Source organism: Coturnix japonica, chromosome 4, assembly GCF_054131305.1.
Source record: "Coturnix japonica strain WE chromosome 4, WE-NBRP24, whole genome shotgun sequence".
Classification (NCBI taxonomy): Eukaryota; Metazoa; Chordata; class Aves; order Galliformes; family Phasianidae; genus Coturnix; species Coturnix japonica.
Window position 1 is genome coordinate 9,804,954 of NC_140666.1, and position 22,814 is coordinate 9,827,767.

The 22,814-nt window shown below is 48.2% G+C and overlaps 1 protein-coding gene and 1 long non-coding RNA gene across 3 annotated transcripts; one reads left to right on the forward strand and one right to left on the reverse strand.

Moving 5' to 3' along the window:
• Positions 1–1,524: 1,524 nt before the first annotated feature.
• On the reverse strand, positions 1,525–4,856 carry LOC146760929 (uncharacterized). Its single transcript, XR_014945093.1, has 2 exons — positions 2,132–4,856; positions 1,525–2,024 (listed from the first exon to the last, which is right to left on the reverse strand). It is a non-coding gene; the product is annotated as an uncharacterized LOC146760929 (long non-coding RNA).
• A 1,634-nt stretch (positions 4,857–6,490) lies between these two features.
• LPAR4 (lysophosphatidic acid receptor 4) lies at positions 6,491–18,388 on the forward strand. Of its 2 annotated transcripts, none has more exons than XM_015860229.3 (2): positions 6,491–7,024; positions 16,018–18,388. In XM_015860229.3, the coding sequence occupies exon 2, from the start codon at positions 16,170–16,172 to the stop codon at positions 17,214–17,216; it is 1,047 nt and encodes a 348-aa protein (XP_015715715.2). In that variant the 5' UTR covers positions 6,491–7,024; positions 16,018–16,169; the 3' UTR covers positions 17,217–18,388. The 2 variants fall into 2 exon arrangements, with proteins under 2 accessions (XP_015715715.2, XP_085400575.1); XM_085544449.1 differs by lacking the exon at positions 6,491–7,024 and adding an exon at positions 7,600–7,844.
• Positions 18,389–22,814: the final 4,426 nt, after the last annotated feature.

The window sequence follows — 22,814 nt, forward strand, 5'->3', positions numbered from 1 at the left end:
GGCAGTTCAGAGCTCTGTCCTTTGGATTGGTCTGTACTGCTGAGCCCCCCGAGTTGCACGCTGTGTCCTGTACCAGTGACAGGCTGTTAGGACACAGTGATGTGCCCCTGGGAACCAGGTGTGTGCACTGCCTCCTTACTGTGAAGCAGGCGCTGGGCAGTGGGAGCAATGCTTGGCTCATTCACTGCCTTTCTCCATGAAAAGTTGCCTGGATTCCCCTCCTGGTGACACGCAGCTCATCCTTCATTCATTCCATTTCATCACTATTAGTGTGCGTGTGAACATCGGGTTGTGAGCTAAAGCCACTGGGACTTGGTCATAATTTCAGGCTAAATTTCCACTGGCTGCCAGTGCTGGAGGAGGGACCTCTCCTTGCGTCAGGGAAACCCCCAGATTCTCTTGCACTGAATTACCATGAGATACTTCTAGATTAAGAAGAAAGGAAGTTGTCTGGTGCTTATTGGGTCAAACCTAACCTTACTTTTACATTGTTTCAGCACGGATGCACAGAGCAGTTCGCGGAATTACAAGATGTAAAGATGGGCAAAAACTGAGAGATATAAGAGTGGTAGAAAGCCTGGAAAGAGCAATGGCTGCATTTCGGGGGCAGTTGGTGTTCAGAGGTTCCCTGGTCTCCCTGCTGTTGCTGCAGGCAGCGCAGCATGGAGGGCTTCTGCATTCTGGGAGCTGATGTAGGACTAGGCAATAGGAGATCTGCCTAATTCAACACACCCATCTTCAGCTGGAAATGCAGTTATTTCCAAAGCGAATCCCAGGCTTTGCTTCATTTTCACATTGGTATATAGGCAAGCCAGACCTTGATATCTATATCAGGATCTCTCAGTTTTCCTGCTCCTCTGCACACAACCCTACTTGCATCAGGAACACATAGCTGCTGTTCGGAGTCTCTGGTAAAAGAAACCCCGAGAACACCTTCTGCTGGTTAGAAAAAGGCTGCCAGAAAACAGTGCCCTACTGCAGGGCATTAAAGACATCATTTTCTCCCCTCAGAAACCACTTTTCAATCAGATAAACAAACACAGCGGCACCAAAATAGCTTCCATGAGTCACAAAAATTATCAAAACTATCAAACAAGGGCATTACCACTACAGCTTGTGGCATATCCCCTGTGATACCCATTGTGCAGTGCCTTTCAGAGCACAAACAATTAAAACCCGAACGGCCAGCCTTGAAGGCTGCTTTGTTAAGAGCTTAATTGCAATCAGATTGACGCCATGCCAAAGGGCTACCAACAATGGGCTGGTGGAGAGCAGGAGGTAAGTGCTGGTGCAACACGGATAATGCTGCTTTGGTTTGCATGACACTGTTGGACTGTGTGTGCAGCAGCAAAGCAGCCGGCTTGCTGCAATTAACTCTGTTAATACACTTTGCTGGCAGTGCTTGGGGCTGAAGCACATTGCAGCAGCACTTCTCACTCAGCATCCCCTGTGCTGAGATACCCCAAAGGGTCCTCCGCTGTGAGGGCTATGAGGGGTGTGACCAGCTACACCAGTTGCAAGGTATCACCAATGAAAAGTGGAAATATTTTATTTCCCATCTGTTCCAGCATATTTCCAGCCATCCCTCTGATAGAAGCCATGCTGCTGTGTGCTGTGATGTTGCACGCAGCTCTCCAGACCTCCATGGCTTGTACCCACAGAGCTCTGCTTCTGCTCTCTGTGGATGATGCAGCTGTGCAGGTGGCATTTCCCAGATCCTGGGTCAGGTGGATCCTGATGGGGCTGCGAGCAGTGGGACACCCAGTTCTCCTCTTTGCAGCACAGCCCAAACTGTACCAGCACCAAAGTCCCTTTGCACGCAGAGTGGGATCCCAAACATGTGATGGGAGGTCGCTGTGACACGGGATTACGAGGGAAGCAGCCGCCCTCTAGAGGGAGCAGGACCAGTCTTGATAGAGACTCCTTAAAGAAATGCAGAGAGCAGGCTTGCTCTCGGTGTCGAGGACGGCCTTTGCAGCACAGCATCCCGCAGACTCCCCGTTTGGAACAACCCCTCCAAAGCCCTGCATCAGAAAGCACCGTGTAAGGACATTACCAGAAATAGCAGCGCTCTGCTCCCTGCATATTGCAAACCGTGTCGCAGTGCTGAAGGATTTATGCCCATATGCACCTGATGGTATCGCCCAGCTTCCATCCTGCAGCCCAGTGCATCCCTCGGGAGCCACGGTGCAGCCTCACAGCCCGCATTGTTACAGCACGCTTCCTGACATTCAGCTTCTTCCTTCTATTCATGGCTGCAGAATGGTGAGCTCCTGCCTGGCTGCGCCTTTAATTGTTTGAGGTCGTCCCAGCTCCATCCAAACTGGGGTTTTATTACCTGCTCCTCGTGTCCTTGGGGCACAGAGGATAAGATTTTGGCATTGCTGGTGCCCCTTGTCCAGACAGCAGCGTATCCATTTGTTGGAGCAGGATCCACAGCACACAGAGCTGACAGCCAGTTCCTCTGAACTGTGCAAAGAGAATAATCCAGACTCCACAGAGCAGCAGGACAGAGCCTGTGCCCGAGCTCACCCTGCAGGAGGGGCTGCCTGTGTGTTTCTCACCCACCTGGAGCAGCTCTCATGTGCCAAACCTCTGCCAGATGCGGTTTCTGAAGGGAGAGTTCATACACAAAGGTTGGTCGTGCACAACTGGAAATTGCTTTGTGTAATGGGGAAAAAATGAGTAATGAGCAAAATGAGTCTGCAAAATGAACATGTTGACAAGAAAAATGAAAGGCTCTGAAGCTACCAAGGCACACTTGGAAGAGCCCCATTGAGCTACTGGGAAACACAGAGAACAAAGAGGAGGATACTACCCGAATGAGCAGCACTGTCCTGGATTAGTGGGGATGCCAATGAGAAGAAAAGCAACAGGTTGTGGGGAAGATGTCTGGTTTGGGGGGAGATGGTGCTGCCAGAGATCTCGGTGTGACCCAGCCAAAGTTATGGATTTTGGTTTACTTTCCTTCTTTGTGGATTCCATTTTACTTTTTTACCCAGTGAAACACATTTCAGCAGCTCATGTTCTAATGCCTTCACTTCAAGTTAATTGCACTTAATAAAGGCAGGCCCTCAGGACTCATGAATGAAAACAGCTGCACTTTGATGGCTCTGAGAATGGGAGAAATAAATCACAGGTTAATCAGTTAATCTGACACCCCATTGGATAGGAGCAAACCTGAGGCTTGGGGGCTGAGAAGGCTGCCAGCTCTGGGCAGTGGGATCTCTGGGTGCTCCAGCACTGCTCTGCCACCAGCAGCACCTGCTCCTGGAGGACTCTGATTTGAGCACTTGGAAAAGAATCATCCTGTTGCTTGTTAGCAGAGCCTTGCTGGATGGAATAAGAGCTGAGCTCCAAGCAGCAGCACACAGCTCTCAGCACAAAGCCCTCAAACTGCAGGGACTTGCTTTTTTTCCCCCTCATCTGCCTGCAGCATTGAAAATGGTTTTCCATGTCCTTCCAAAAGCATATTTAAAAGCAAATACACAAACAGGATGAGGCTTTGCGCTTCCATTTGATTTTTATGGCCTTCTCATGAAGCCCTTCAGAAAGGATTTCAAATGGAAACACTGACAAACCATTAAGCATTAGTGAACTCTGCAGAATCAGTGAGCTCCTGATGGCTCTGTTAGATGTGCTCAGGAACTTTCCTTCCAAACCTTCTCCAGCAGAGGCTGGTGGTTTCTGCAAAGTGACTCCCCCCTCTCCTTCCTCTCCCCCAGTGCAAATATCAGTGTTAATAATTTTTTCCCTTCCTTTCCTGGGGACCATCTGAATGAAATTCTCTGTTTGAATGGGGTTGAACCTTTTTTCTTTTTTCAGTCATCCAGACGTTTCCTTTGGGGTCGCCCCAGCACTAAGCTCATTCTGTAAGAGCTGCTGTCCTAAAGCTGCTGCTTCAGAAGGATGAGATGGTAGGAAGCTGTAAGCCTCATGGGCTGAGCAAATGGTACATCATAGGGACGTGCTGTTTGTGGGCAATGTGTTTTGACTCATCAGAGCCTGAAAGCTGAAAGGGAAGATCCTTTGGCAGCACAGGGTTGCCCATTTCCCCAAGCAGGATACCCCTGTGTGCTGAAGTATCTCATGGAGATTCATTCTGAGCACTGCAGGTAACAGCAGGTTGGCCACAGATTCCCCTCTGGAGCATGAGGGCTCCCAGTGCCACACACTATTGCTACATACTGTTGTCTACCAACAGACCAACACCACACAGCATTCAGCATCCAAGTGACATCTGAGATGGAGACAGCAGAGAAAGGAAACATCTTGCCAACAAGCAGAGGAGGAAGGGGAAAAGCAAATCTTTCCTTCTTTTTTATTCTTGTGGCCTTTAAATCACAGAATCACAGAATGGCCTGGGTTGGAAGGGACCTCGAGGATCACCAAGCTCCAACTCCCTGCCATAGGCAGGGCCAGCAGCCTCCAGAACTGAAATTCATCTTTGCTTTCTGCTCTCTGGCTCCTTCTGAGAGCACAGAAGTGCCCTGCAGCAGAAATCTTGGCACACTAAAGCATTGATTGACTGCAAACAGTCAGTGCCTCCAACGGCATAAGAGATAAGCATCAATCAGCCAGAAATGCAACATGCTACTCACCTGGGCTAACTTATTCCCAAAATCCAGATATTCCTGCCTGGCTCATACCAATAGAAATGTATGCCAATCCCAAAGCCAGGGTCCACTGACACAACAGAGCCAGAAGCATGAGAGAAAGCATGAGAGAAAGCAAAATATCAGCTGGGTTTCTGTGCACAGGCAGAAAGCCTGAGCACTGCAAACACGGGGTAAATCTTCAGCTTCAAGATGCAACACCAGCTCAGCAGCAAGTTTCCAACAAGATAACAGTCCTGTCTGCCTTGTTGTCTGAACTAACTGGGGATTATTGGTGTGCTGCCAATGCTGCAAGGAGAGCTCACCCTGTCCCCAGCCTGATCCCAACGCCATGGGACCGGGGTGGGGACAGCAGTGGAGCGGCATGGAGAAGGGAGATGAAGAGCCACGCAGTCTGCTCATTGTTTTTCCACGTTAAAGAAAACACTTCCCTGTAACTGTAACCAAGAAGAGAGGCAGCCACCTCAGTCCTTCATGTTTGGCAAATAGACCTATGCTGAGAGAGGGCACTTTGTTGGGAGTGTTTGGGTTCATTTAAAATAATATATACAGATTACATGGACAGAGCAGAGTGTGGTCTGTTTGCTCTGGTGTGGCAGAAAGGGGGAAGGAAGGCGTGCATCGCTCTGTGATGGGGGCAGGAATGCATGGCTCTGGGGACATCAGTTTTCTCTTCACATTCCAGAGGGGAATTTTTATTATCATTACTTCTAATGATCTCTTGAGGCTGAAGAGAAGCACTCTGGGTCAGCCTAGAGGTACAACTGCCCAGCTCCTCAGTTGGGCTGCAGCTGGCAGAAAAAGGTGCTCCTATTTCATGAAAGAAACTTCTAACCCACAAAAGCAGACAAAAGGGGGGTGACTGGAGCACCTGCTGGCTAGAGATGCTGTTAAATTCAATGGCAACCTTGGGTGGGGAACGGGTTGGAATCACAGCACTGAGAAATACCAACCCCAACCTTCTGTTAAGTGAGAGGTAACATTATAAGGAGGAGCGCCCGAAAGCCATTGAAGTTCACAACAGCTGAAGACTTTTGTTAGGCATGTTTAATTAAACCAGTATCCCTAAAGAGAAAGCAGACACCCCAGACAGGTACAGCTGCTAGCTTCAATTCCACCAGCACCCACGTTGGCACAATGGCCACGTTTTGGCCAAATACTGCATGAAGCACAAAGGTTTTGTTTTATGGTTTATCCTGTGTTTATCCATGGGTACTCTGGCACTCTTTCAGCTTTGGAAGAACTACAGCAAACCTAATGGCTCTGCCCAGGACTGGTCCTTCAATCCACAAAGGGTTTCAATGTGCTCATTCTGCATCAAGGCGCAGCACACCCAGCCTCAAACCATCCAAACCACATTTCTTCCCCTAAACAGAGGGATTTCAAATGCAGACATGTTGTTTAATCAGTCCCCACTGAGAGCACTCACACTCGCATAAGAACGGGTGCCAGGGGCTGCAAAACTGTTGCATTATACCCGAGTAATCAGGCTTGCCCTGAAAGCAGGAAAATGCCCACAAGCCATAAAAGGCCGAAGCTGACTGCTGCTCACAAGTTGCCATTAGTTTTAGGAAGGATGGGGGAAAGTTGGCAGTACTTGAATCAGAAGGGGAAGGCACAGCCCATGCTGCTCCTCCAAGGGGCACCTCACTGCCAGCCCAGCACACAGGCTGCTCACACCGATGGGCTCTGCACCCCAACCCCCCCAACCCCTACATCCACCCCTATGTTCACAGCAATGCATAGCGGTGGCTGACGCCTTTCACCATCCCTTTGCAATATACCCAGATTGCCTCTCTTCTCATCCCCCTCCCCACCCCCCCCCCCAAAAAAAAAGAAAAAAAAAGGAAAAATAAAGGAAAAAATGCCCCTTTGACCACGAGGGGTAGGAAACATCTGCACCTTCAGCGTTTTCAGCTGAAATCCATGCTCGCCTTTTACAGTCGCTGCAGCTCCGCGACCCCTCTGAGGATGAGGTTTGCAGGCTGGAGGGAGGCTGTTACATGAGATACTCAGGAAGTTGTTTGAGTCGCCTGGATAAAAGCCCATGGCAGCTGGGCGTGCAGCAGAAGCGAGACAGAGCCCACTGCATCAGCCACCAGCCCGAGGAATAACATTAGTTCCAGCCTCACAATGAGCTGTTTACTGGCCTTGGCTGCCTGTGGGAACGGCCAAGAAGAGCGGAGGAAAAGGACAGACAAACACAATGCGAGCGGGACGCGCTAGATGGGAGGCTGGGCTTTAAACTCGCCCTCAGGATTTCAACCCTATGGAACTGGAGAGGGCTGAAAAAGAAATAAAAGGGCACTGGCTGCTCTGCAGCACAAACGGGCCGAGACAAATCAGCCATCTGCTGCACTGCTGCTGCCTGGAGACCCCCGGTCCTGGCTGGAGGGCTGATACTGAAGGTAAGAGATAAAGCACAGCCTTAGGGATTGGCTCTGCTGAAAGGCAGCTCTGGGGAGAGCAGCAGGACAAGAAAGCGGTGCTTTCATGTAGAAAGCAGTGCTTGTAGCCGTGTCCCTGTGTTTTTGAGAGCCTACAGGTTTTCCATCCAGAACCTGGGGCTCTGAGAGCAGTCTGCTGGGGAACCACAGTCCGGGGGGCTCTGGGTAACCTCTTTGAGAAGTTTTCCCCGACAAAAAGCAAGCAGCAAACCAACAACAAATCTTCCTAAACCCTTCACAATGATTTTTTCCTCTCCGGCTGGCGCTGCCTTGCAGCTTCCCGCTGCTTTCTCCACTCCCACCCCCTCCTCACTGGAAGCAGCAAGGAGGTAAAGCCGCACTCCGAGGCGCGTCCCCCCGGCGCGGGGCCCTGCGGGCTGTGCCGCCCCCCCCCCAGCTGCTCCGCCGGGCGATGCTCCGCGAGGGGCAGCCCGAGAGGGGCGCGGGGCGGGGCGGGCCGGGCTCTGCCTGCCATACCGGGGCTCTGCCCAATGGAAAGCTTTTCCTATAGAGACCCCCGAGAGCTCCCGCTGCCCGCAGACCCCGCGCAGACATCGGGCCCGTTCTTCCCAAGACGCGATGGCCGCAGCCTCGAGCAGTTCTGTTTCCTCTCCGAACAAAGGGAGGCCGAGAGCTGCCGGGGGCTTCGGATTTTAATGGTGAACAGCGAAGTTTTAGCAGCGAGAGCGCGCAGCCCTCCCGCGTGGGAATAGCTGGGCGCTGGCTGCAACACACAGAAAGGATCCATGGGGAACTGCAGCAAGGAACGGGTCCGAACCCGGTAAGTGCTGAGCACAAAGCCGTCCCATCCCCATCGCGTGTCAGCACCGAGAAATGATTGGGGCCTTTTCTGAACTCTGCCAGCTCAGACAAAGCCGGGCACGAACCTCGCAGGCGGCGCTGAGCGGTGCGTTTCCATGCGGAATAGCCATGTTTTGTCGGACAGATCTTCCTCTGAGAGCCGTGCTGTGATTTAAGTGGAAGAAATGGATGTTTCTGTCCCTTTCTGACTTATTGGGAAGGAGCGGAGGAGCTCCGAGTCCCAACTGCTGCTGAGGAAGCTGTCCTCATTCACAACGTAATTGCCATCGTGTCACTGTGGTTGACACATTGAGGGCTTTTCCTTCCCCCGGTGTTTGGTGCAGATTTGTGAATCTGCCTTTCCGAGGGTTCTGTTTTAACACTAGAAGTCAGGGTTGAAAGGACACTTGAATATGAGCTGAAGAAAGGGCTGTATAGAAACGTGGCTTTCAGCTTGCAGTGATACACATGCCGTGAGATCTGGTTCCTACAAGCTACATTAAAAAGTAAAAAATTAGTTGCATTTCTTACACTGCAAAAGTGCAGCATTTTATTTCTCACTTCGGCTTCCATTTATGGCTCAAACTGACTCCTTTTAAACTCAGTGGCAAAATGCCACAGGCAAAAGAAATCAGGCAGAGCTCTAAGCAGATAAAAATTACCTCTGCCAGAAGTAAAATGAATGCTCAATAGCATGCTTATAACGACCCTAAAGATACGGCCGTCTTGAAGGAATAGGACTTGCAGTATAAAGAAAAGTTTGCAAGGATTGTTTGGGTGTTTGTTTTAAGTGAGAGCCTTTAATCTTTCTTTGAGAGGGGACAATTGTGTGTGGCAGCACTGCTCCCCTGTATGAGCAGAATGGTAAAACCCACGCGATGGGAAGTGCAAAGTTCACATGTCAGTGATAAGGATATTCCCCCCCTTTTTCATCTTCTTTCCCTTACTGAAAGCCAAAATAAAACAGACAGGAAGCTAACCTTGCAATTTCAGGGGAGTTCAAAGCCTATTCAATTGGAAAGACAGTCCTGAAAACATGGGAGGGAGGAAGGGTGGGGGAAGCTGAGCCGCATTTTATTTTAATCCTTTGAGACTGAAAATGAGACTCCTGCCTGGCTGGGGTTAGGGCAGCTGATAGAAATCAGTCATTAGATTCTGGAGAGAGGAAGTTGCTCTCTGCAGCTTGAAGCTTTCTTTAAGTTGTAGAATTGCTCTCACCAGCTCCCTGAAAGGAGGATGTGCTGAGGTGGGGGTCGGCCTCTGCTCCCAGTACCAGCTATAGGATGCAAGGGAACGGCCTCAGATTGTACTGGGGAGGTTCAGGTTGGATGTTAGGAAGAACTGCTTCTCAGAAAGAGTGGTGATGCACAGGCACAGACTGCCCAGGGAGTGGTGGAGCCACTGGCCCTGGAAGCATTTATGGAAAGGGAAGATGTAGTACTTAGGGATGTGGTTTGGTGGGCAATATTGGTGATAAGGGCACAGTTGGAACAGATGATCTTAGAAGTCTTATCCAACCTTATTAACTGTATTGAGCTGCGCTTGGACACAGACAAACTGAACCAATGCCTGAATGCTGTTATCCACTCGCTTGCATGAGACAGAAAATGGAAAGCACTGTGCCTTCCATTAACTGCATTTGGGCCCTGCAGCCTGCACCGGGCAGGGGAGTGCACTCTCAGCTATAGGTTGACTGCCCTCCTTCTGCCTGTGACCTCACATGAGAGCAGGAATTAAGGCAGTTTCAGCCAAAGCTTCATCCACCTCCCAGGGAAAGGAAGCAGCAAAGGAGGGTACAGTCATGGACCATCTTGAGTTGGAAGGGACCCATAAGGAGTCCAACTCCATGGCTTTGGGTAGAAAAGGAGTAAGATTTCCTGAGTCAACAAACTAAGTTCTCAATGATCATATTCAGTATACGCTGATATTTCTAATGCATCTGTGCAACTAACTTTGGCCCAAGCTGTATCATTGGACCTCCATTCACTGCTGAGTGCTGCTGGTTAGTTGTATATGGATAACTAGTCCCAGTCTCGTGGCCCAGGGTCAATGAGTAAGACACCAGTGAGCCACCCCATCCGTGGGGCTGGGGGAGTGAGGACAGTTCCTGGGGCTCACATTCAACCCCCAGGAGGTTTTTCCAGGTCAAATGCATGCACAGACTCTGCTCCTTCCCACGTTGCGCCTCCTTCACAAATAAGGACCTGATTTAGTCTCAGGGAAGGGGAGCCCACTGCCTTGCACAAAAGGCAAATTCTCTCCTTGAAAAGAGGATCTCTGTATTCCCAAGAACAGACAGTGGCTCTGCAAGGTTTTTTCTAATGCCCCATCTTCTGAGCTCGGTCCCACAAGAGGTGGTAAAGATGCACACAGCCTCACAGCCAAATTAGCCTGAGTTGACCCTCACTGCAAGGAAAGTTTCAGAGTCTTTTGTAACAGTTTAGCTTAGTTTCGTAGAAAATGAAGTCTCTTGATCTTAGCAAGTGAAACTGAGGGGCACTATGTTGAGCAACATAGCAATGCAGCAGATTGCTTTCTCTGTGCATCACGTTCTTCCATATCAACTTATGCACCAATTAGACTAACGTCAGGATCTTCTTTTTAGCTAATATCACGTTTATTTTCACACGCTTGTGCAGCGTGTTGCTCCAGCACCCTGCACTATGGCACAGCTGTATGCAGTGCTGCCTCACTCTGCACATTGAGGGGTACTGAGAGGATGGCTCAGTGTGGGGCTGCATAGAAGGGCAGGTCACATTGATGGAACAGATGAGTCTGCAGCCGCCCACAACCACCCCTGTCAGAACAGAGCCTCAGACCATCCTTCACACCCCAAATAATGCAATTAGAGAGAACAAAGCCCTGTTGTATTTACCCCCTCCAGCACATGAATGCAGGGCACAGACCCTTGCACTGGAGCAATGCACAGGTTGCCTCCTGCCCTACTGATTTCCATGGATGTGGACCTACAAGGAAACCAGCTGTTCTTGCACTGAGGCTGAGCTTGCAAAAGCTGACACAGGCATCTGTGCTGCGGCGCTGGCGGCTGGAGGAGCCACGTAGATGCTAATGCATGCAAAGGAAAAAAAAGAGCCTATGGTTTTTGGATAATCAGAGGTGAAAGTTTAACACTGCATTGAGCAAAGGGACTGCAGAGGAAGCAGTGCAGAGCAAGACAGTGGGCATGGCATGGGGTGAATGGAGGGCTTTATACTGCTGGGCCAGGGAGGGCAGCGGGGAGCCAGCAGCCACCACGGAAGCACTGCAAATGGTGCCCAAAGGCAAAGAAAGGAAGCTGTGGGGCTGGGTGCTTACTGGAAGGCGTTCTGGAAGCGTAAGTAAATAAACTGAGTGCCCTTGTTGGATTCCCAAGCAGTTCAGGGAAACAGGACTCTTCTTTCCTTAACCACGCTTTGTAAATAAGCAGGGCTACATCAAAGGCACAGCCACCTCCAGCACTACTTTCTGCTCCTGAGTGAAAACAACCTGTGAATCTCCAAGCATTGGGCCAGAGGACAATGCAGCTTCTCATCAAGATTTTCCTTGTATCTAAGACTCATGACTACGCTCTCCATTGCACCTAGCAATGCTGTTAAAGCATGAGCCTCTTGCTAAGGGGAGATCAGGAGTCCAAAGAGCAGCATTCCTACAGCCCTCCATCATCAGCCTGAGGTTTCCTTGCAAGCAAAACTGTTCCTCTTACAGGAGTAAAATAATGCAGACTTTGCTGAGAAGTGTGGGGTGAATCCCACCATTTCTGGGCTGTGGGCCCGGCCTCTGGAAGACCACGGCACTACAAGGGTTAAACGGATGATGTAAATGAAGACAGACATTCTCAGTGAAAACAAAAAGAAAGTCATGCCCCGAGGATCAGCGTTCTGATGCGGGGTAAGGCAGTTCGCCATGCTCTGCAGAAGGAAACATTTTAATTAGCTCAACACAAAACAGATACAGCACAGAAAAGTGACCACGAGCAGGAAATGCTTTGTAGGTCTCAGAGGACAGTGAGGAGACAACAGCGGTGCTGAGCAATTAAAAGGAGAGAAAAAAAGAGGGAAAAAGGAGAGTGCCATGAGGATGAGGGCTGATAGGCTCAAGTTTCCACTTCCCAGCTCCATCTCTGGGAGGTGTGAAACTGGGGTCCTCCTGAGGAATGGGGAGGGCTGGGGGTGCCTGCTGGTTGCAGGAGGGGTCCAAAGCACTGCCAGCTGCTCCCAGGGGTGGAGGAGCAGTGTGAAACACCGTGCTGGCACTGCAGGGCTCTGCCTGCCTTCTGCTGAAGAGGAGTGGGAAAGCAAATGGAGAAAGTCAATGGACTGAAAGGATCCCGATGTGGGAGGTGTCACTGAGCCATCAGCAGGTGCTGGGAAATGGGGGTAATGCTGTCATTGAGACCCTGGCACGGTGAGTGTGGAGCCACAAATAAGAGCCTTGCTGCCATCATCTGTGCTAATCATCAGACATTGTCCCCTTTTCACCCAGCACAACAGAGGTATTTGCTCTGATGGATTAAACTGGGGAAGAATGGCCCTTTGAAACTACAGAAGCCTATGCCGACCTATATCTATCTAATTCTTTCCTACTGTTCCCAGATACATCCCTTCAGATTAGTCAACAAAAGAAATGGAAGCATTTGTGCCTTCCTCGCTTCACACTCAGCTCAGAAACCAGACCCGAACGTGGTGTCCCATCACAAAGCAGATGGTGCTGCAGCGAGGGCTGCCAGTGGCACCTGTCACATCACAGCATGCAATGAGCTCACCCCGATGGGCACAGGGGGATGGAGCCTCACAAAGACAGCAACCAGATTCCCCCCAAACTCCTTCCTGTTAATGCTCACAAAGTTCTCCTTGCAAGCAAAACAAACCAGCAGCAGCACGGAGAATGAGATGAGTGTGAAAGGAGAAGGAACAGCCTCAATGGAACTATAAATAGGGTTTTACAAAGTGCTTGTTTACCTGAAGTTATTTTCTGTATAAAACAACAAACAAACCTGAAAGAACAAAAGCAACGGTTGCTCAGAATCCTGCTGATGCTTTGAAGACTTCTTGGGGTGCACTAAGGAGGAAACAAAAAATCCCAAAGAGGAGAAATGTGTGCCACAGGAAGTAATGCACAGAAGGCCTCCTTTGTTTTTTGCATTCAAAAGACAGGGACTCTACAGCAGAAGGCAGATGTGAGCAAACCCTGAGCCCCACTCCAGTAAGTAAGAGAGAGTAAGGAGGTTATGTGAGGGACAGCTGCTATGGGTTTGCTATATCATCCCCTCTACAAGAGGAAATGTTAATAACAACCACACACGAGCCAGGCTGTGCACTATTACAGCTCAACACATCCCTCCCCTCACCCACAGAGCCCATTGTAGGCACAGGAGTTAAAGCTTTGAGCTGCCTGAAGAGCCTTCATACTCAACTCAGCATTTAACACCGTTCTCCCAGCAAAGCAGCAGCAGTGATCGTGATGCACATGAAGAGCATCCTGTTGCTTTAATCCGTGGTGAAAAGGAAGCAGAGTGCCTTACATCCAGAAAAACCAAACCTGTGGACTGATGCTGCAGAATTTAAAGCACGTGGCTCAGTTTGAAAGCAGCTTGTCAGCTTGTTTAAACCCCGCAGAGTTAGGTAGGTAAACAACACACGCTTATATTTCCAAGACCATAACCTGGCTGGACAATTGCTGGCAGGCAGTTCTCACACAGCAGAAAAGCTGTATTTGTCCCTGTGGTCGTCTGATGCGGAGCAAGGAAAAATAACCAGCTGATGGAGCTCCTTTTCTCCTGTGCTCCAAGCATCTGGGTCAGGCTGCTGGCAGGGACCACATATGCCAGCAGTGAAGGTAAGGATTTCAAAGCTGCCTTTTAAACCTGCTGCGCCCAGCTGTGCTTTGAGGAGCAGCCAAAATCCCACAGTGCGTGCGCAGAATGCAAAGCAGAGCTTCCACGCAACCCCAGCACAGCTCTGTGCAGGCACCCAGCGAGCCTCAAACCTCACCCAGACACAGAGCCCAGCACACCTGGGCTCTGCACACAGCAGGAAAAAGGGTCCTATGGAGGTTATGCTTCAGTATAAACCAGACTTTCTTCTGATGGAGATAACACATGGCCTCTTTCTTTACTGGGCAAGTTACTTAATGCATTAGGCTGAGGTTGGAGCTAATGTTTGCTCTTGAATACAGCTAAGTTCTAGTCAAGGGGCATTTCAACCCCTAGGTGAGACTCCACTTATTTAGATTACTGTGCATTCTAAGAAGAAAAAAAGTGCACCTTTGAAATATTACTACTGCCCTTTTCATAATGATGTTTGTTGTGAAATAGCTTAAGAAAACAAGTTCATTTAGCTATAACTTAAGATGAAAAATGCTGAGATGAGTGCAGGAGCCCATAGGGCCTCAGAAGATGCTGCTCCCCCTCACAGCCCACTCCTGCTGTCAGTCCCCACACGTGCACAAAGGAAAGCCTCTCTATTGGCTTTCATCTCATTTCTCATTGTCACACAGCTGCGATCAGATAAAGGCATGTCTATCCCTGATTTGAGTATCTGCTAAGGCAGGATATTGTTATAGCTGCAAATGCATAACACAAAATGAACACAACAGGAAGGAAGATCTGCTGAGTTAGAAGCATTGTACTAATGCCATCCACGGAAACAACAGAGTTCAGGGAGCAAAAGGTATGCACAGCAAACCCAGCAGGACAACAGCACAGAGCAGAAGGCAAGAAACCTCCCCATCAGGACACATGCAATAGTGCCAAGTTATCTTCTGGGACATCAAAAAGACTGAAGCCACTCAAAGCCATCTGATGAGTGAAATCATGGGATCCTCCCTTCCCAGCTTCACACCCCACTTGTCTCTAGGGTGGGATGTTGCTCATAGCGCAAAGTGAGCCCCGTGCTGCCAGGGTGTGAGCACAGCCAGTCCATGCTGCACCCCTGCACACTGGCAGTTCAGCAGCTAGCTCACTGATAGCACGCAAGAACTATTGCTAGTGTGAGTTTTTCCCAGTAGGAAAAACATATGGAAAACATTTGATTTTGATCTGTTTGCATCTTCAATGGTCTGCATTCCACGCTTTCTCCCCGCATTTGTTTGTTTGCACGTTGCCAACCTTTAACACCAGCCTGCTCAGTTACGTGTTTGCTGTTGTAACCACATTATCAATCACTTTCTGGAACAGGCTCTACGATTCACAATGGTTTCATCTCCAAGTAACTCCATAGCTGCAGTTACTGAGACGTTTCCTAGATTACAAATTACTAAAGAGTGACAAACTGTTTTGGATTCGGTTTGCTGTGTTTAACAAGACAAAGGTCCCCACCCTGGTAACCCAGCTTCACATTGCCAAGGAGTGCCCCCAGCCCAGCCCACAAGCCCTTCTCATTGTTGGTTAATGAGATTCCCCCATTGCTTCTGCTCTCAGGCCTCAAACACTTGGCATAAACATAGGAGGGTAACATCAAGGTGGTTCAGAAAGCTCTTATTTCTAACAAATGACATCTTCAACTCCACACTTTCCCAAAGCTGACAGAATTGGGATGGAGTCTTACAAGAACAAGGCTCATGAGATTTGCCAGATATCAAGTTCAGAAGGTGATAAGAAAGAGAAATCAAATGAAGTCAGAGCAGCTTAGAGATGGGTCTTTTTGTAAAGCATTTAAAAAATTCCTTTAGTAAATAATGTCATTTCTGCAGATAAATATAATAGAAATCCCAATGTTTTGCACAGTTCAGAGTAAGCACCAACATATTCAGGTCCTTGTGATATTCTTAGGTGAGCAGTTGCCCAGGTGCCGAATCAAAGAATAGCCTCAGTATTGCAGCCCATATTGTCTTTCCAAATACACTGGGCCAAATCCATCTTAGATTTTAAAGAAAAGCCTTTCCAGGTGGAACGCTGGAAGAAGAGTGACAGCCAATTCCAACAGGAGGACAGGGGAGCAAAGCAGGGAGCAAAGGAAAACCGAGTGCCGTAACTGCTGTGTCCAACTTTGATAAGTCCCAGTAATAGCGGAATTCATAACAATGTATAAAGACTGGCTGTAAACTAATTACTGGCCCTGTTTGAACGTTTGGAAAGGAAAGAGCAAATTCTTGCACAGACACGCAGGGTGATAACAGATGGCAAAACTGATGGCTTTTATTTCTCTCCCGTTTAGGATGAAAGGATGCACAACGAGGACGTGGTAACAAGGGTTCAAGCGACCTTCCTGGAAGACGTTTATCAGGAAGAAAAGAGATGACTGCCTTATTTTATGGATGGCACTGAAGTAGACTTTGACCTTCTTCAGAAGCACGCCACAGACTTGGCATGGGAAACCACAGCAACAACCATACCTGTTTGACAGATGATTCCTTTAAGTACAACTTGTATGGAGCCGTGTACAGCGTGGTCTTCATCCTCGGTTTGATCACTAACTGTGCTTCCCTCTTTGTTTTCTGCTGCCGGATGAAGATGCGGAGTGAAACAGCCATCTTCATGACAAACCTGGCGGTTTCAGATCTGCTATTTGTGTTCACTTTGCCTTTTAAAATTTTTTACAACTTTAACAGACATTGGCCTTTCGGAGATAGCCTTTGCAAGATTTCTGGGACGGCATTTCTCACCAATATCTATGGGAGCATGCTGTTCCTCACTTGCATCAGTGTAGACCGTTTCCTTGCAATAGTCTACCCGTTCCGGTCTCGTACCATTAGGACCAGAAGAAATTCAGCCATAGTCTGTGCTGGCGTTTGGATACTGGTCCTCAGCGGTGGAATCTCAGCCTCATTGTTCTCCACAACCAACGTTTCCAACACCAGCACCACCTGCTTTGAAGGCTTTTCCAAACGTATCTGGAAAACCTATTTGTCTAAGATCACTATATTTATTGAGGTGGTGGGGTTCATCATTCCTTTGCTACTCAACCTCACCTGTTCTTCCTTAGTTCTCAGGACTCTTCGCAAACCTGCCACGTTGTCTCAGATCGGGACAAACAAAGAAAAAGTATTGAAGATGATCATTGTGCACGTGGCCATTTTTGTTGTGTGCTTCGTGCCTTATAACTCCATACTCTTCTTGTACGCTCTCGTGCGGTCCCAGGCGATAGCAAACTGTTCCTTGGAGAGGTTTGCACGGACAATGTACCCAATCACATTGTGCATTGCAACCATGAACTGCTGCTTTGACCCATTCATCTATTACTTCACATCAGAATCCTTCCAGAAATCTTTCAACATAAAGACACAGATAAAAATGGACTCCCTTTTCAAGACTGAGACCCCTCTAACAAAGACCGCTCTACCAGCACAGCAGGATGAAATAAGTGACCAGGCCATTCCAAACGGGGGAGATCCAACATCTGAATCACATTTCTAGTGCCATGTTGACACGTGCCTTATCCCCCATTACCTTTTTGATTAACACCAGGTGTGAAACAGTTCTTTGAGAGCACGTGGGTTCTCACACACTGCTAATGAATAAAAGTCACTGGGGAATAACTGCACAGGTAGGTAAGTTCCTATGGTGGGATGGTCCCACCAGATGGGATGTAAAAATTCCGATGGCACTCTTTGGAAAGACACCATACACGCCAGCAAAGGAGGGAACAGAACAGATTCCTTAATCAGGATATGCAGAAAGTGCCAACATTTGGCGTTTCTTCTCCCCAGTGGTTGAAGTGGGACCAGTTGGGAAGTATAAAGTTTGATTTTTCTTAGAGATATCTGCCAGTATTTCATGCCTTCTGGAAACGCATCATCGTATGTTAACTCAGTAACTTCACACAATATGTATGTTTGTTTAAAAAGGTATAATAAAAGCTTTGGGCTTTTCCTTATTTCACTGCAAGAGTATATATGTCCCCGCTTTACTAGATACAGGCACATTAAGTTTACTGTATGGAGAGGTTTGGAGCTTACTGTATGGAAATGTTCAGAGCATACATAATACTTTTGAAAGTAGGTAGATGGGTTGCTTGATGATATAAAAAAAAAAAAAAGCCTAAAAAGTAATTAATGATGCAGTTTCAAAGTAAGTTTCATTTTGTAAGACTAAACTGTCTCTTAATTTATTTTTAACTCTCCCTGGAGATGTCACTTAGGAGCACATTACTGCTCTGTTGCACCTGGGCTTTTGTGTTCCAGGAGATTATGGGACTATTTCTGGTAAGCCAGCTGAAGGAAAGGGCCTGGAACCCCACAGGCCTCACCAGCCCAAGCCTCTCTAAAGGAACAGTGTGAGGCTGAAGAACCCGGGAGTGCTGCCCTTACAAAAGAGCATTTGGATACAGACAGTTGGTGTCAGAGCACCCAATTCACAGAAGACATCCAATTAACAGAAGGGCTTGTTGGTGATTGCCTGCTGGATTTTTGCTACACACTCAACTAATTAAACTAAATGGTCTCAAAGTAACTCCAGAAGAAGTTAAATGAGTTAGCTGCACTCTGTTCCTCACTACCACAATGCTTCCTTGTTTTGCAATTAATTTATTACATATCCTGCATTTCCTTTTATAGATATAGATTATATAAATATATGTGGAAAATTAACTACCTGGATTTGTTGCTGCGTTTTATGAGATGATTCATTTCTCCAGCTGTTGTTTCAAGCTATCCTGACCTAAATATGTCACTTCACAATTAAGCATAAGGTATGTAAAACCAGCTAAACATTAAGAACTATGAAGTTGTTACCTCTTAGTTCTGTAAAACCTACACTTTCCACAGTATGGTATCAAGTGCTACAGTGGGGGGGGAAAAAGGGAAAATAGCAAAGGAGCAGATGTTTCCTACGTAGCCATTTATATTACTTCACTCTGATCAAAGCTGATGAGATACTGAGCCAAGCAGCACTGTGACTGCTTACATGTAATCCGTTTTCTGACACATTAAAACAAAAATGCTATGCTTTGACAGAAATATTGATTTAGCAGTGCATTGACTTCCAATGAAAAATACCCTGCTGCTCACCAAGGCCAAGATGGGCCCTAAAGGGCACTGCTCCAGACTGTCACTTACCTGCTGCCCCTTTCAGAAGGGTGAGAGCCCAATGTCTGACTTTAACATCAGTTTTATTCTCATTTTCCTCCTCCCAGAGAGTGTTCCTCTCTGAGCCCACAAACATGCCCCTGTAATTAAGGGCATCTTGTGCCAAGAGAGCTGCCACGCTTCTTTCTCTCCACCCCTTCCCATGCAGTCTGTACCGTACATTTAAAATGCTTTAAGAGTTGTATTTCCTTTGGCCAAAGAACCTGTTTAAGCACTTGCCATGAAATGTAGCTATTTCAGAGGAGCTGCTACCATAATTTGAGTCCAAAATGCCAAGTGAGACAAGAGGCTCCAATGGAGGCACTGTTGTCCATGCGCAGCTCACAGTGCTGTTGGGGGAAGGAAGGGGTTGAGATGGGTGACAGCTGGGACACATCCCAGATGGGACCCAGCACACTGCCCTGCCATTAACCAGTTGGAAATGGAGCTCGGTGAGAGGAGTGCTCTGTTCATAGACACAGAAGAGAAAGAAAACAAGCAGAAAGAAACACTAAAAAGCTGAGGGTACAGTACTGAAGGTGCATTTCACTCTGTTGATGGGTAAAACTCACAGCACATAAATGTTCGTCTCCAGTGCATTAAAAAGAAAACCAACCTTCTTTCCTTCAGTTTTACATAGATTGAAGCTCGGCTCCATGCTAACTCGCTCTCAATATGCACTCTTTATTTGTTAGCTTGCAAGGAAGGTGCAGAAAGCTGGGATTCCCACACTGCTCAGGGGTTGGGGGCTTTGTGGACAGGACCTGCTCTCACCCATCACTCCAGGCTGAACAGGGGCAGAATGGGACCGACAGCAAACATCACTTGTAGGAATCCTGGAGCAGCTTCTGCTCTGCTGCCTTCCTCCAGCAAAATCCAGGGGAAAAAACATCCAGCCCAGAAACCGCTGTCTCGCCTTCTTAAGGAAACATTAAAAGAGAGGGGGAAAGAACTGTGTGTGACTGGACAACCTCCAGGCTGTGCATACATAGCTTAACTGTAACCCGAGCATAATAGGTGTCTTTTTCTAAGCGAAACCAGTGCCAATGCTTACAAATCCCTGTTTGCAGTTTTATGGGGCGAGAGCTGCGGTCAATATTCTCACATAAAACGTAACACTGTCATCATGTGCCAAAACGCTAACTGAAAAGATTCATTATTTTGTAATTTAATACCTTATAAATTATATGGAGATCAGATGCTGACTGACACTCACATCTGGTAGGACAGCTCTTGACCAGTTTGTTTTCTAGATCAGGTATACCAAGCAAAAGCTCTGTGTTTGGTGTATAAATGACCAATTACGCATTCAGAGGGAAAAATCACTTCTCAGAGACTGGTAAAGCCAGGCTGGAAGGAATGATGGTGGTAAATGAAAAGTGGATTCAGAGCTTTTCTGGCTAACGTGCAGTGTTCTTTCTCCTGCCTAACAAAAGGCCGTTGTCAGCAAGCAGCACGTACCACAAGTGTGAGTTCCAAAGCAAAAGTCAAATTAATGAGAAATTAGTGCCTTATCTAGCTGGAGCCGGGAGACAGGATGCAGCAGCCCTCTCAGATGCTGAACATACAGCTTTAGCCAAGGGTCTAAGCCAAAGAGCTGCCTGCCAGCTCAGTTTTCCTGTCCCCCTGCCTTCCTCATGCAATTTGTTTGCTGCAAGCTCACCAGATTGCTCTGCTCTGTTGGTGAGCTGAAGCTCTGAAAGCAATTTCTGCCCAAATTCATCTCTGCATACGTACACCTGTGCACCACAATGTGCTGGTTTGAGTTTTCATGGAGGGTGTCATGGCATAAGGAAGAAGGGCTTTGTATGACAGCCACCACCATTAGGTCTCTTCTCATAGCAGGACTTCTAGTAACACAGCAGGCTCTGCATCAGATAAAAGGTACTCAGAGTTTGTGTGGCAGCATAAATCCTTTCAGCTTTGTTGTGTGAATTACTCAGGCTCAAATCTATGAAATGCAAAGGCAAGAACACAGCACAAGTCACATAAAGGATGTGCACTGGCTGCTTGTGCAAGTGAGAAGGGTGAGAAGTCCCTGATCCTCAGCAAGCAAAGCTGTTCCTCCTCGGTGCCCACAACAGCCCTGCTGTATGGGTTCTGTCTCTGGATCCTTCTAAGAACACCCCCCAGGGCATTTTTGAAGCTGTCCCCATGATGCTGCAGGGGGCACACTGGGTCTCACTGCTCTGCACACACCACACACACCTTCCCTCTGACCAACAGCAAGTAAGGGAGTGAGGGACCTTTCACCCTGATGGGACTGCACAACACCTTCAGCAATCTGCTTGAAGGCTGCTGTCCCTACACAACCCCCAGTGCTGCTCCGTGTCTCTCAGCAGGAGGATTTGCTATAAAACAGGCAGGAAATGACAGTCTTGGAAACACTGTCTCAGAACAGGGAACAGCAACAAACACCACTGCTGTGAAAGAGCACTTACATAGAGCTCTGCTTGGAGAGAAAAACAGGAGGAGCACGGTGCTGGTGGGGAGTGTTTCCACAACACGCCATGGAGATGCTCAAACCATCAGCGCTGCAGACTGCAAAGCCCAAGCAAACAGGGTGAGCCATGGGAAGCTGCACAGAGGCAGCTGTCCTGCTGACATAGTGCTGTCCCCCTGCCCCAGCACAAGGTGACCCCAGGGCTTCCCTGCTGCCCAAAGGGCAGGCTGCAAACTGTCCTTGGGGTGTGATTTAAGGGCAGCGAACACAACAGCCCTTGTTGCTGTAAGCAGATTAAGCTGCTCGGCATTAAGGGGCACAGCTATTCTGTGCAAGATTACAAGTCCCAACCCTATTTCTCCCCATCTAATGCTGATGTTGGCTTTGAGTGCTGACCTCAGGGTTCACCTGTGAGCCCTATCTGGGTGCACATGGTACACTGGGTCTCGTGACAGCTCCAAATACCACAAGGTGTTGCACTGCAGAGGTGTCACATTAACAAAGTCAGCCTTGTGGAAGATTCAATGATGCACACAAACCAGAGCCTCACAAGTGAGAAAGATCTGTGCAGGACATTTACTTCTCACAACAGCAATCAAACTATTGCCTCCAGATACCAACCCCTACTGCTGGAATCTTTGTGTTTGCTCTGCAAACATCCATGTGTGTCAGTAAGGGCTGCTCCTACCTCTCGCTGTGCTTTTGCTGGGGTGACATGCAGTGAGCTTGCACCAATAGAAGCAAAGCTGCCATGCAGAGCCAACATAGCCCAAAGCAGATTCTTGTTCTGGGCAGGCTGCTGCACCCTGAGGGGTCAGCAGAAAGGTGAGACAGGCAGCAAGCAACGTATTTTAACCTTATCATTTAATGCAGTGATTTTGCTCTCATCTCACAGCAAGGAAAAGCACTGCACAACTCCTGCCCAGCTCATGCTCTGTTTTCACTTTGCTGTCTCAACCTGTTTGGGTTTGCACTTCAGCTCTTGTACCATCAAAGCACCTTCTGCTGATAGAGCAGCGTGACTTTGGGAAAGAAATAAGCAGTGCTGTCAAAAGCATCCTTTAAAGTTATCAGCTGGCACAGAGCTGAGGAGGGACAGTTACCACCTTATCCTTGTCAGACACAGCAGGTCAGCTCAAATACAGTTACAAGGCCAAAGAAAAAAAGGGATCTGGATAAGCAGCATCAGGAAGTGACTACAATTGCCTGAGTTCAGGAGGAGTCCCTGTATGCGTCAGACTGCCACCGCCATGAGCCAGAATTGGGTGCAGAAATTACAAGACTGGGCATTTTGTCTATGTAAAGCTACTGAACCACACGTGGATTTATCCAGCATCAGAGCCTCAAATTTGGTGTGATCCAACCCTTTAGTGACAGGCTGCTACACTGAAACTCACCATGAGCAAATTTCCTTAAGGGTAAAAATCAACAAAACAGCAAACTCATTTGGTTAGCCAAACACAGCTCCATAGGAGACACTTCAGTACCCAGTTCACCAGCACTTCA